The 13,899-nt window shown below is 39.7% G+C and overlaps 1 protein-coding gene across 6 annotated transcripts in view; it reads right to left on the bottom strand.

The window, feature by feature from the left end:
• The window catches only part of APP (amyloid beta (A4) precursor protein), a 171,329-nt gene that overhangs the window by 60,030 nt on the left and 97,400 nt on the right, over positions 1–13,899 (bottom strand). For 5 of the 6 annotated variants that reach the window (XM_009995428.1, XM_009995429.1, XM_009995430.1 and 2 more), the window contains one exon: positions 11,617–11,750. In XM_009995428.1, the coding sequence (XP_009993730.1) occupies positions 11,617–11,750 (134 nt within the window). Of the gene's footprint in view, positions 1–11,616; positions 11,751–12,792; positions 12,805–13,899 lie in introns of all 6 variants that reach the window. The other variant, XM_009995431.1, reaches the window with a different exon arrangement.

Raw genomic sequence — 13,899 nt, 5'->3', positions numbered from 1 at the left:
GACCCCCTGAATCTCACATCTGAAAGTTGAGACTCCACCACTCAGCTCGTGTCTCAGGCTCCCCAGTTCTCCCACATGCTGGACATTTGTAATCAGGCTTCTTGATGGACAGACTGGAGAGCACTCGGTGGTGCCTCAGGGTATCTGGTTGAGCCTGTGCCTTTCAACAGAGAAACAAACCTGCACTCAAAGGAGACTTTTACAAGTCCCAGTCCTTGAAATGTAGGCCCTTCTCAGTCCTATACAGGACTGTAGACCCTAACAATTAACCAGCATTCAGACACCTGCACTCAACATATGGGAGTCTGTTGTCAAGTTTTGATACTCCTTTTGATTGGCAATGTATTTAAAGACAGCAATATATCAGTCATAGTAAATATAGATCAATTCACTATCAGTGAACTTATTTATCTGTAAGAGATTGTAGCTTTAGTAACAGCCCAAGAGAGTAGAGACATATTTTTGGAGGCTAACCTGATGCTGAAAACTTTTAAGTGCAAAAGTGTTTTGTCTGCTTCTGAGCTTCAGCAGGGGCATGGTTAGAGAGCAGTTGTAACCACAAACACCTGAAGTCAAGTACTTAGAAATCACAGTCTTGACTTCACTCTGCTCTTTCACTGGGAACTAGATGCTGAAACTTAAATCCCAAGAGTTGTACTACAGCCTACATAAACTGGCAGCCTGAAAATACCTGTTTGATTTACATTATTTTCTCATCAAATACACATTGATGTGCAAATTGCAACCACATTCTGGGGAGGTAGGAAACCAAAATTTACAAGAAGTCATGAAAATTCATTTGCAAGGGGTTGTAGTATGTTGCTGATGACAAAGAACATGATGTGCAGCACACTAAAGTTACAGGTTGCCCCACTACCAGTTACTTTCCCAGAGGGACTTAGAGCCTCATGACATCTGTAAAAAACTCACGAATTCTCAGAGCTCTACTCTGTATTAAGTGCATGTTAGGTATTAATCACTTAATTGTATGGTTAGGTTGAATGATTGTAGTGGCTAAGACAACTTAGTTCATATATATAGGTAGCACCTTTCTAGACACCTGAAATGTCACCAATGCCAGGATTTGAATGTTACAGAAGACCCCAAAATGATGGCATTGATTCAAGTCATAAACTACAATGATGTGCTCAAGCTTGAGTGTCGGCCTGGGTTAGCAGCTTCACAATTTTCTTCTCCTTCCTTTGCTTTTGTCTTCAAATCACAGATCTGACATCTGCTTAATACTTTTCCACTCTGAATGAGTTGTTCATGGGTTTTCAGAACAACAGCTCCCTTGTGATCTTTATCCCCCAAACTAACTAACCCTTTGCTAATCCACATGATGAAAACGAGCATTGTGGTTAATGTGATAAGGAGGCCTTTGGCTAGACCAGGTCTCTCTCCCTGTTTTATTTCTCTGAACCTTTTAAGGCATGGAAGGCAGGATGATAAAATGACAGCCTCCACAGCTACTTGGGAGGGATATAAATTACAGGCTTCAGAGTTCAGCTCTAGTGGAACAAGAGTGAATGACTTGTGAAAAAAAACAGAATGACATGGCTCTACTGTGAGGGTGGTGAGACACTGGAATAGGTTGTCCTGGGAATTTGTGACTGTCCCCTCTCTGGAAGTGGTCAAGGTGAAGTTGGACGAGGTTTGGAACAACCTGGCCTAGTGGGAGATGTCCCTGCCCAGGTCACGGGAGTTGGAACCAGATGATCTTTCAGGTCCCTTCCAACTCAAACCATTCTATGATTCTGTGATGCCACCAGCACTAATAAGCAGCTGAAGACCTCTCCAGGATGTTGGAGCCAGTGGCACTCAATGGTAAAAAAAAATAATAATCTTGAATATAACGCTAGCCCTGTTTAGGCTGTTTGAGGACTACAGTATTTTCAGATGCTTTCTTTGGAAATGAACTTCCAAGAAGCAAGATTATTTCAGGAGACAACATATCATTAAATTCCTATCGTAAGTACTGTACACACTGTGATTCCTAAAATATTGTAAACAGCTAGAGAAAGAGTAAATTTAAGACATGAGGATGTCACAAGACATTTGAGGACAGAAACATATACACTGCTCCCTTGAGTAAGGTTCAGTATCTAGTTCCACCAAGCTATTTAGCAGGAACTATTTAAGTGAGGGAGCTGCACAGGAGTTAACAAACTGGAAAGAAAAAGAGGAAAAGGGGAATGTTACCAAAAAAAGGAAAAAATAATCACAGCATGCTGCAATTAGTGGAATAATCTCTCCCTCTTATGTGTCAGAGAACAGCAAACATTCGAAGGTTACACAGGCACCACTGAATGGCTATCCTGTTTGTATGGGAATATAGCTTTGGTGCCACTTGGAGCTGCATTAATTATTCTTGGGAAACATTTAAAATTATATGCTAATGTAATTCTCTTTTCCATGACTGCCTAGGAAAGTTTATAAGGCTTGTGCTCCAGGTGTCACGCAGATGTAAAAGTAGAAAAAATTTTCACAGTTTGTAGTCTAAAGGAATGGACACATAAGAGCAGAAGATTAAAACAGTCTGAATCAGAGGTGCATTAGGGCATCATACAAAAAGAGCACAGACTCCCCTAGGAAGAGAGTGTTTTGGGAGCTATGAACTGACTCAACCACCAATAGAAGCTGGGTCTCTGGCAATGTGAGCATCTTTATGCAAGATAAACATAAACACAAGTTGTCAGAATTCCATTGTAAACAAAGGGAAATCTCAAAGAGGTCATACAGTACACCTGCATTTGCCCTTACGGCATATTTTGATTAGATTACTTAATTTAAAATTAATTTTTTTAATGATGAACTTCCCTACCCCTTAGGTGATTATGTTTTATGTGTCAAATTAAATGCATTACTTTATTAGTTAATTGGCTGCTGCAAAGTGTGCATCCAATCAAGTACTGGTTTACAGCTATCTGCTTTATTAAAGAAATATCCGTATTTAGTGAACAAGCTGATTTATTTCAGATAACCGTATTTATCAAGATTAAAGAATGATTTAATCATGTTCCAAAATCACTGATAATTTCCTCTCTTTTTAATAGAGGAAAGATGGGAATTTCTGTTCCTATATAAGCCCCCATTTCTTAGCTTTGAAAGAACTGGAGTTCCTGTTTGAGTAAATAAAAGTGAATAAATATGTTTGGTGCTGCTGGACTGTCACTCACTCACTTTTTTTTTTTTTTAAGAGAAAAACAATGATAACAAGAGCTTACTAAGTTAATTTATTTTACCATTGTTTCCAACATTTGATTTATTTTTTTAGTTAAATACATATGAAAACGATTCCCAATTTTCAAAAAAATGTAGAAAGCAACTTCAAAATAATCTGTGAGAAAAGTAGACCAGCAATATGGGACACAGGCATAATCACAATTCATGTGAGGAAACGCAGAATGGTAAACTAGCTGGCTTTTCAACCTTTCCTGAAGATTTTTGTAATGGATAAACTTTTGAGAAGTTAGCTCAGAGACGAAGGCTCAATGCTGTACAAGATATTACTCAGAGAGAGGAAAAGAATTTTTAAAAACTTAAGTTAACTCTCTTCTTTAAAGCTCTGCAGGGGTTCTCTGTACTTCAAGACATGCGTACTTTAAGCTGAGATTTCATAAGCAGCTTTAAGCAATTTAAAGATGAAAGATCTTTCCTTCTTGATGTACTGTCGTGCTGCTGTTTCCCAGTTCTGATTTAGCTTGCTGAGCTGCTCAGAGTTGGTTATTTCACTGGTTTTTTTTGGAAGAGTGACCTAGCAGTGAGATGAGGGAGCTGACCTGCCTCACCCTGCAGCTGTATGCTCATTAGTGCTGACAGAAAGGATGGCTGGGAATGTGCTAACAAGGGCCGCCAACACACACCACCAGCATGATCTTCTGTCAAACCCTTGAACTACAGCCTTAATTTATGAGTTGCCCCAAATGTGCATGGTAAAATGTGCAGTGCGTGTACCCAGAAGTTTCCTGATGCTGTGGTTCAGTGCTTTTCCTAGTTAATTTTGTTAGCCTCAAGCAATTACGTTTTCTGGGTGCTTGTACATTTGATTAGCTCTTTTTCACAAATCATTAGCTTTTTAGAAAACAGAAAATATACAGTTTACCCAAGTACTGTCCTTAATTACCCAGCTTAACCTTTACATATTACGATTTTGGAGACAAACCTGAAGCAACAGTGAGAATCTGAGGGCTGTTCCAGGTAAACTTAACATTCACACTCCTGTTCTTTGTTTTCAGGACATCTGCCAGTACAGTGTTTTTCAAAAAAAGGCTATTTGAAGGGGAGGCAATAACTGGGTGACAACTGCATTACCTGCCAAGTCTCTGTGTGCCTATCTGGGGCAGGATCTCTCTCCTCCCCATGGCAGGCTGTACGCACTATTTTTTTATCTGCTTGATCCTCAGCGTGTCCTTCCCAAGATGAGTGCTACAGGCACACCAAAGTTTGTTAGAAGAGGACTGGGATGAGGAGTTGCTCCCTCAGCGGGAGCAGAGCTCACAGCTACTTTGTGAGTTCACCAAGGTCACCTCCTTCCCAACTCACTCCACGGCATGGGGCTGGCTCCAAGCCAGACGCCACACACACACCCCCTCAGCAACGTTCCCACCTCGGCCATTGGTCTTTTTGATGAAGTTGTTAATCTTCCAGAGGAAAGGCAATGGCAACACTTTAAAATGCATTAAACTGGCACTATCTTCTCTGTTTAATGAGGGGACAGCTTGTTTGTGCCACAACGCTTCCCAAGTGGAGGCAGATGAGGAACACATATCCTTCTATCAAGTGTCATTCTTGGCATGTGGCTTGCACTGATCAGATCATAGAATCATAGAATCTTAGGGGCTGGAAGGGACCTCGAGAGATCATCTAGTCCAACCCCCCTGCCAGAGCAGGGTCACCTAGAGTACATCACACAGGAACTCATCCAGGTGGGTTTTGAATGTCTCCAGTGAGGGAGACTCCACAACCTCCCTGGGCAGTCTGTTCCAGTGCTCTGTCACTCTTACAGTAAAAAAATTTTTTCGGATATTCACCTTGAACCTCCTATGCTCCAATTTACACCCATTACCCCTTGTCCTATCACTGGTCATCACCGAGAAAAGCCTAACTCCGTCCCCCTGACACTCACCCCTTACATATTTGTAAACATTGATGAGGTCACCCCTCAGTCTCCTTTTCTCCAAGCTAAAGAGACCCAGCTCCCTCAGCCTTTCCTCATAAGGGAGATGTTCCACTCCCCTAATCATCTTCGTAGCTCTGCGCTGGACTCTTTCGAGCAGTTCCCTGTCCTTTTTGAACTGAGGGGCCCAGAACTGGACACAATACTCCAGATGTGGCCTCACCAATGCAGAATAGAGGGGGAGGAGAACCTCTCTTGACCTACTAACCACACCCTTTCTAATACACCCCAGGATGCCATTGGCCTTCTTGGCCACAAGGGCACATTGCTGGCTCATGGTCATCCTCCTGTCTACCAGGACCCCCAGGTCTCTTTCACCTACACTACTCTCCAGCAGTTCAGCCCCCAACCTGTACTGGGACATGGTGTTGTTCTTCCCCAAATGTAAAACTCTGCACTTCCCCTTGTTGAATTTCATCATGTTTCTCCCCGCCCAACTCTCCAACCTATCTAAGTCTCTCTGAATGGCAGCACAGCCTTCTGGTGTGTCAGCCACTCCTCCCAGCTTAGTGTCATCAGCAAACTTGCTGAGGGTACATTCTATACCCTCATCCAGGTCGTTGATGAAGATGTTGAACAACACCGGTCCCAGCACCGACCCTTGTGGGACTCCACTAGTAACACACCTCCAACCAGATTCTACCCCATTGACTACAACTCTCTGACTCCTTCCTTTCAACCAGTTCCTAATCCACCTCACTTCCTGGTCACCAAACCCATACCTGATCAACTTATCCACAAGGATGCTGTGGGAGACGGTGTCAAATGCTTTACTGAAATCAAGATAAACCACATCTACCGCTCTACCATCATCTATCCACCTAGTAATTTCCTCATAGAAGGCTATGAGGTTAGTCAAACATGATTTACCCTTGATAAAACCATGCTGACTGCTCTTGATGACCCCCATGTCCTTGATGTGCCTGGAGATAGTCACAAGAACAAGTTGTTCCATCACCTTTCCAGGGATGGAGGTGAGGCTGACCGGTCTATAGTTACCCGGGTCCTCCTTCTTGCCCTTCTTGTAGACTGGAGTGACATTTGCTATCCTCCAGTCCTCAGGCACCTCACCTGTTGCCCATGATTTACTGAAGATGATGGAGAGTGGCCTAGCAATGACCTCCGCCAGCTCCCTCAGCACCCTTGGGTGCATTCCATCTGGACCCATTGATTTATGGATGTCCAGATTACTCAACTGATCCCTAACCCAATCCTCATCTACCATGTCAAACTCTTCCTCTATCTTGACTTCTTCTGGGGCTATATGAATCTGGGGCTCATAGGGAGACCCTGCAGGAGTGAAGACAGAGGCAAAGAAGGCATTCAGCACCTCTGCCTTCTTTATATCCTCTGTCACCAGGGCTCCCACCTCATTCCTCAATGGGCCAATATTGCCTCTATTGCTAGTTTTGCTAGCTATGTACTTGAAAAAGCCCTTTCTATTATCCTTAACCTGACTTGCAAGGTTAAGTTCCAAGGAGGCCTTAGCTTTCCTAATTGCCTCCCTACATCCTCTGACAACAGTCCTATATTCCTCCCAAGTGACCAGCCCCTCCTTCCATGATCTATAGATTTTCCTTTTCCACTTAAGTTTGCCCAGTAGTTCCTTCTTTAACCATGCAGGTCTCCTAGCACCCTTACTAGATTTCCTAACCATTGGGACACTCTGATCCTGTGCTTGCAAGAAGTGGTCCTTGAATGTTGACCAGCTATCTTGAGCTCCTTTATTTTCTAGCACCCTGTCCCATGGGATTTCCCTTAATAGATGATTGAGGAGACCAAAGTTTGCCCTGTGGAAGTCCAGGGTTCTGGTCCTGCTGGGTATTTTGTTCCTTCCACACAGGATATGTACTCATATAAAATCTGTTTTGTTGTGATTACATCAGCTCAGTTAAGATTTTATTAGCATTTAAATTCTATCACCATGCCTTACAAATTAGGTAGTTAATATTGTACAAACAAGGCAAACAAATAATTATCTTACTGTATTGCTTAATAATCTACCTGGTCTTCTGACATTTTTCAAAAAGAATTTTCAGCTTCAGTACAATACATTTTTTTTCTACTATGTTCTTGTTTGTTACACAGTTGTCAGGCTTTTCACTCTCAGTCTATCCTTCTTTCTCTCTTTCTTTACCTTTCTTCTTTTAGATTCTGTAGTATTGCTACATTAAAAGAGAAAGCAAGGAGACTTGCTATTAAGGGGAAGAAATTCAAAGTAGAGTGAAAAGTCATAGCAGTACTGTGAATAATTAGAATGCAATGATTCTTTGAAATATAAATATGTGTAATTTTGTAGGAGTGTAAAATGGTTTGGTTTTTTTGTCCCTTGTTTTTTCTTTCTGGGTTTCAGTGTTTAGGAGTAAGGTAGGACAGGTAACAGCTTCTGTTGTTCAAATTTAAAAAAATGGAAGAGAATATTTCAGATTATCCCATATTTTGTTTTATTTTTATTTTTCTATTATAACCACTTATTTATTTGTTTATTTGTTTTATCTAAATGTTGCATTTTAAAATGCTTTTAAATTCCCTCTTTCAGAGGTTTACCTTTTCTGAATTCACAGCTCAGCAAATCTGCAGGAATTCAAAACTGTTTCTCTACCACCACATTTGTTTTTATTATGTATGTCTTCAAAAAGAGGTTATTCTAAACATTACAGATTTACCTATGGATAAGAAATCATGAGTTATAATATTATCTTTTCCAATCCTTTCAGTTCTCAGTTTTCTCAGTCTAGCCTTCTCTTTGACTCAAAGATTCTTCCAAGTTTAGTCCACATTGAAACTTGTTCTGGTTCTTCTACTCCAGAACACTTTACCTATCTCTATTTTTTCCTGTATTTTCTTTATTTTAGAAATTCTCTATTCAGTCAAATCATATATTTGCTCTTCTTACAGCACTGCTTTTCTTTAGGTTCCACTGTAAAATCATTAAAATAAGAAGCTTTTAAAGGCCTTTCAATAGCCCTTGGAAAAGGTCCTATGTATATATTTTGGGGGAAAACCTCCCAAAATCTGCATGGAGTGTTTAGACCCTATGTAAAAAAAAAAAAGGAAAAAAAAAAAATAAGTCTTGAAGGCTGCTTTCTCTATTCTCTGTTCTAGAGAAGTAAAAGCATGGTCCTTTCTTTGGACACATAAGAGCAGAAGATTAAAACAGTCTGAATCAGAGGTGCATTAGGGCATCATACAAAAAGAGCACAGACTCCCCTAGGAAGAGAGTGTTTTGGGAGCTATGAACTGACTCAACCACCAATAGAAGCTGGGTCTCTGGCAATGTGAGCATCTTTATGCAAGATAAACATAAACACAAGTTGTCAGAATTCCATTGTAAACAAAGGGAAATCTCAAAGAGGTCATACAGTACACCTGCATTTGCCCTTACGGCATATTTTGATTAGATTACTTAATTTAAATTTAATTTTTTTAATGATGAACTTCCCTACCCCTTAGGTGATTATGTTTTATGTGTCAAATTAAATGCATTACTTTATTAGTTAATTGGCTGCTGCAAAGTGTGCATCCAATCAAGTACTGGTTTACAGCTATCTGCTTTATTAAAGAAATATCCGTATTTAGTGAACAAGCTGATTTATTTCAGATAACCGTATTTATCAAGATTAAAGAATGATTTAATCATGTTCCAAAATCACTGATAATTTCCTCTCTTTTTAATAGAGGAAAGATGGGAATTTCTGTTCCTATATAAGCCCCCATTTCTTAGCTTTGAAAGAACTGGAGTTCCTGTTTGAGTAAATAAAAGTGAATAAATATGTTTGGTGCTGCTGGACTGTCACTCACTCACTTTTTTTTTTTTAAGAGAAAAACAATGATAACAAGAGCTTACTAAGTTAATTTATTTTACCATTGTTTCCAACATTTGATTTATTTTTTTAGTTAAATACATATGAAAACGATTCCCAATTTTCAAAAAAATGTAGAAAGCAACTTCAAAATAATCTGTGAGAAAAGTAGACCAGCAATATGGGACACAGGCATAATCACAATTCATGTGAGGAAACGCAGAATGGTAAACTAGCTGGCTTTTCAACCTTTCCTGAAGATTTTTGTAATGGATAAACTTTTGAGAAGTTAGCTCAGAGACGAAGGCTCAATGCTGTACAAGATATTACTCAGAGAGAGGAAAAGAATTTTTAAAAACTTAAGTTAACTCTCTTCTTTAAAGCTCTGCAGGGGTTCTCTGTACTTCAAGACATGCGTACTTTAAGCTGAGATTTCATAAGCAGCTTTAAGCAATTTAAAGATGAAAGATCTTTCCTTCTTGATGTACTGTCGTGCTGCTGTTTCCCAGTTCTGATTTAGCTTGCTGAGCTGCTCAGAGTTGGTTATTTCACTGGTTTTTTTTGGAAGAGTGACCTAGCAGTGAGATGAGGGAGCTGACCTGCCTCACCCTGCAGCTGTATGCTCATTAGTGCTGACAGAAAGGATGGCTGGGAATGTGCTAACAAGGGCCGCCAACACACACCACCAGCATGATCTTCTGTCAAACCCTTGAACTACAGCCTTAATTTATGAGTTGCCCCAAATGTGCATGGTAAAATGTGCAGTGCGTGTACCCAGAAGTTTCCTGATGCTGTGGTTCAGTGCTTTTCCTAGTTAATTTTGTTAGCCTCAAGCAATTACGTTTTCTGGGTGCTTGTACATTTGATTAGCTCTTTTTCACAAATCATTAGCTTTTTAGAAAACAGAAAATATACAGTTTACCCAAGTACTGTCCTTAATTACCCAGCTTAACCTTTACATATTACGATTTTGGAGACAAACCTGAAGCAACAGTGAGAATCTGAGGGCTGTTCCAGGTAAACTTAACATTCACACTCCTGTTCTTTGTTTTCAGGACATCTGCCAGTACAGTGTTTTTCAAAAAAAGGCTATTTGAAGGGGAGGCAATAACTGGGTGACAACTGCATTACCTGCCAAGTCTCTGTGTGCCTATCTGGGGCAGGATCTCTCTCCTCCCCATGGCAGGCTGTACGCACTATTTTTTTATCTGCTTGATCCTCAGCGTGTCCTTCCCAAGATGAGTGCTACAGGCACACCAAAGTTTGTTAGAAGAGGACTGGGATGAGGAGTTGCTCCCTCAGCGGGAGCAGAGCTCACAGCTACTTTGTGAGTTCACCAAGGTCACCTCCTTCCCAACTCACTCCACGGCATGGGGCTGGCTCCAAGCCAGACGCCACACACACACCCCCTCAGCAACGTTCCCACCTCGGCCATTGGTCTTTTTGATGAAGTTGTTAATCTTCCAGAGGAAAGGCAATGGCAACACTTTAAAATGCATTAAACTGGCACTATCTTCTCTGTTTAATGAGGGGACAGCTTGTTTGTGCCACAACGCTTCCCAAGTGGAGGCAGACGAGGAACACATATCCTTCTATCAAGTGTCATTCTTGGCATGTGGCTTGCACTGATCAGATGACTGCTTCAGGTAAGATGCCTTGCCCTATTTCTTAGAAAAGTGCCAAACACAACACAGAGGCTTATTCTAAGAGCTTAATTTCAGGCCTACTCAATCGTTTTAGCACAGAGCTAAAGGTTAATGTGTCAGTAATACACAGAAACTCTGAAAGTGCAATAGGGGAACAAAGTTATGATTAAAAGTTATAGTAGAATAGCTACCCAGATACATGCAGTGCATTTGAATTATACCGCATTCATTTTTGTGGCTGTTCCATCCCCAAAAATATGCACCATAGGCTTTTCCTTAATCCTCTTACATTTTTCTTTGTTGTTATTAGAGCAGAACCATGACAATATTTTATTTGCATTGCTATTATAAACCATATTTCTGAGAGAGTGGATAGCTCATCTCTTACTGTTCAATAGGATTAAAACTGTACAATTTCAGGCTATGCAAATCTTTTTAGCTAAAGAAAAGCTTGGATTTTGACTCAGTTAAAAAACACTTTTTAAAATTTTTTTCTTTGGCTTTAGATGCATTTCATGTTACATTGGGGCTCAAGACCATTCAATGAACATATGTGATCTTTTGTTACTCCAGGGCATGGCCATGTATGCTACATACAGAGAATGAAGCTGATCACAAACAATTTCCTTCAGCTGCTGCAAAGGAAGGACAGCTAATACAGTCATCAAGTTCCTTGCTTGGAAAGAAGAATAATCTCACAAATCAAACATGCTTCCAAAAATATATGAGCAATTTTTAACAGACTTTTTTTCATTTTTAACAGCACAAGTAACCAGTGACTTCTGGTGTCAGCTGTGACCCAACCACAAATGTATGCCCCAGCCAGCTGAATTCTTAGAGTAAGGTGGTAAATGGTGTATTTACAGCATTGCACAGAGGCAGGGAAGCTGGCTGAAGCCTTCAAAAATAAAAAAATGAGGGATCCCAAGCATCTTATGACTTGACAGACAAAACTCTCACATTTAGAAATAAAGAAATCTCCCCTTACCTGAGACATCCTTTCACGGTGCTTAGCTTCAAGCCTTTCCTTGGCTTTCTGGAAATGGGCATGTTCATTCTCATCTCCAGGTGCCTCCAAATATTTGTCAACAGCATCAGGAGTGCTAGCAGCTGTGGTAGGAACTGAGGCAAAATTTTAAAAGCAGGGAGAGGCAAGGGAGGGGGAAGAAAAGCAGAATTTCTATTTTAGTACAGATGAAATGTAGTTGGATCAAGCAAGAAAAATCTGTTCTATTTCTCACCAGAATAAAGCCATTCATATAATTGCAGAGGAAGATAGAAAAAAGTGGTACAGGTGGATGACACACACAGCAAATATATCTAACTATACAAGGATTTCCCTACCATCCCGTTTTATAAACCAAGAGAAACTCTTCAAAGTGAACAAAGCAGTGTTTTGCAAATAGGTTAGGAACTGCCACCAAAGGAAAAATTTCAAGGAAAAGACTGTCAATGAATGAAGTACATAAGCCAGCAGAAAGCCCTTTGCAAAGTTACATGCTTTGTATGTTAGTTTATTTTTAAAAGGTAAACCACAACACACGAGTGGCAATGGAAATATGCTTTAAAGTATCCATGGACCCCGCAGTACACTAATGAAAGACATTAAATCCTTCCCTTAGTGACAGTTTGGCCTCACTTTATTTGAAACAGCTTTAATTAAGAAAACTCCTCATGGATACTGCAAATAATCAGCAGGCCTGCACTAATTGCTAGCCATTCCTATTAGATAATTAGGCAATACCTATTACACTGGCAGAGGAAAGATTTGCTTTTGGGGTAATTCAAGGAAGGTGAGCAACAGTTCCTTCATTACCCGGTGACATCGAACAACGCCTCACAGTAAGTAGAGTAACGTTTCTGTGCTAGGGCCAAATCAGCAATTAAAAAAAACCTCTCCATTGATTATCAGCTATTTAATTTCAACAGTGTTATCCCTTAGTATTTTATTATATAATGAGTTTAATTTCCCTGGTCATATTTAGTTCAACAATTGCAAGGTTAGTTTAAAAATTCTGACAAAGTCTGTACACATGACTATGCTGGATTTTTTTTAAAGATGTGTTTGACTACATGTACTGTACTTCACTTACAGAGGCAATACATTTTGGTTGATAGACTAATACAAATAGGAAAAAAACGTAGACCTTCCCACACCCCAAACATTTATCAATGTCTTCAAAAAAGGCAAACCATAATCTGAAGATCAGACTGAGAAATAACATCAATATTTGTTGATGCCTACTTTCCCCAAAACAAATTGAAAACAGATCTACCTTCAAATTATGAAAAAAAAATTAAAAATCAGTTAATGTACGTGCTAGTCCCAGTGAAATTCACTCTTAAATTTTAAGAAAAATTTAAACCAAAATCCAAACTTACCCTAAAATTTCACCTTAGATGTCTAACCCAAAAAGTAAAACAAAGAAAATCCCCCAAAACTAACAAAGCCTTTGGATTTGGCTGTATGTGAGATATCTCTACATGTTCACAGCAATAAGCACGAAATCTTTTGGTTGCTGGTGGCATAAATTGCACAGTGGATTTTGTAAATTACTCCTTGGATCAAAGGAAAGACCTTGCTTGTCTCAAAACAATGAATCTATAAGCAACCAAAGAAATCCAATTGAAAAGTCATAGGCAGTGCAAATTATACCTCCTCCCACCATTTTTATATTTATTTCATAAATATACAATTGTAAGTTTACATTTTGTAAAATTGTAAACTTTATAACTGAAGTACTGTAACATTAATAGGAACAAACAAGCTTCCTGACAAGATACATAAAATATAAAAATAAGATGCAACTCTTAATATTTCCAGTGGTTACTCTCACAACTTCAGACAATTTAAACTCTGATACTGTTAAAAAAGGATGGTTTTTTTCTTTTTAAACTCTCAATGATAACAACCCATCTTCAATGATAATGTGGTTTGTGGTGGGGTGAAGTGCTGACTGCTAGAAAGGCTACAGCCAGTGTAAGCAAACTCCAAAAACAAATCATCCAAAGCTTAGACCTAGTGAAAACATTTCTGTAATGCTCAGAAGAATTCCTAAATATCTTTGCCAAAGTGTCCTGGTTTGAGCCAGGATGAAGCCAATTTTTCTTTTTACTGATTTTTTTTTCCTTCAGTAAGCTTTCTTGTAACTAGCAACAGTGTGTTCTGCTAGGCTGATAAGACACTGGAATGTTTTTCTAACTACTGAGGCTTCAAGGCCGCACCTGCACTCTGCCAGCTCAGACACTATGGGGAGATCTGTGACCCCCC

Source organism: Chaetura pelagica, unplaced genomic scaffold, assembly GCF_000747805.2.
Source record: "Chaetura pelagica isolate M959 unplaced genomic scaffold, ChaPel_1.0 scaffold23, whole genome shotgun sequence".
NCBI classification, from domain to species: Eukaryota; Metazoa; Chordata; class Aves; order Apodiformes; family Apodidae; genus Chaetura; species Chaetura pelagica.
This window is presented reverse-complemented; position numbering and strand designations above follow the sequence as displayed.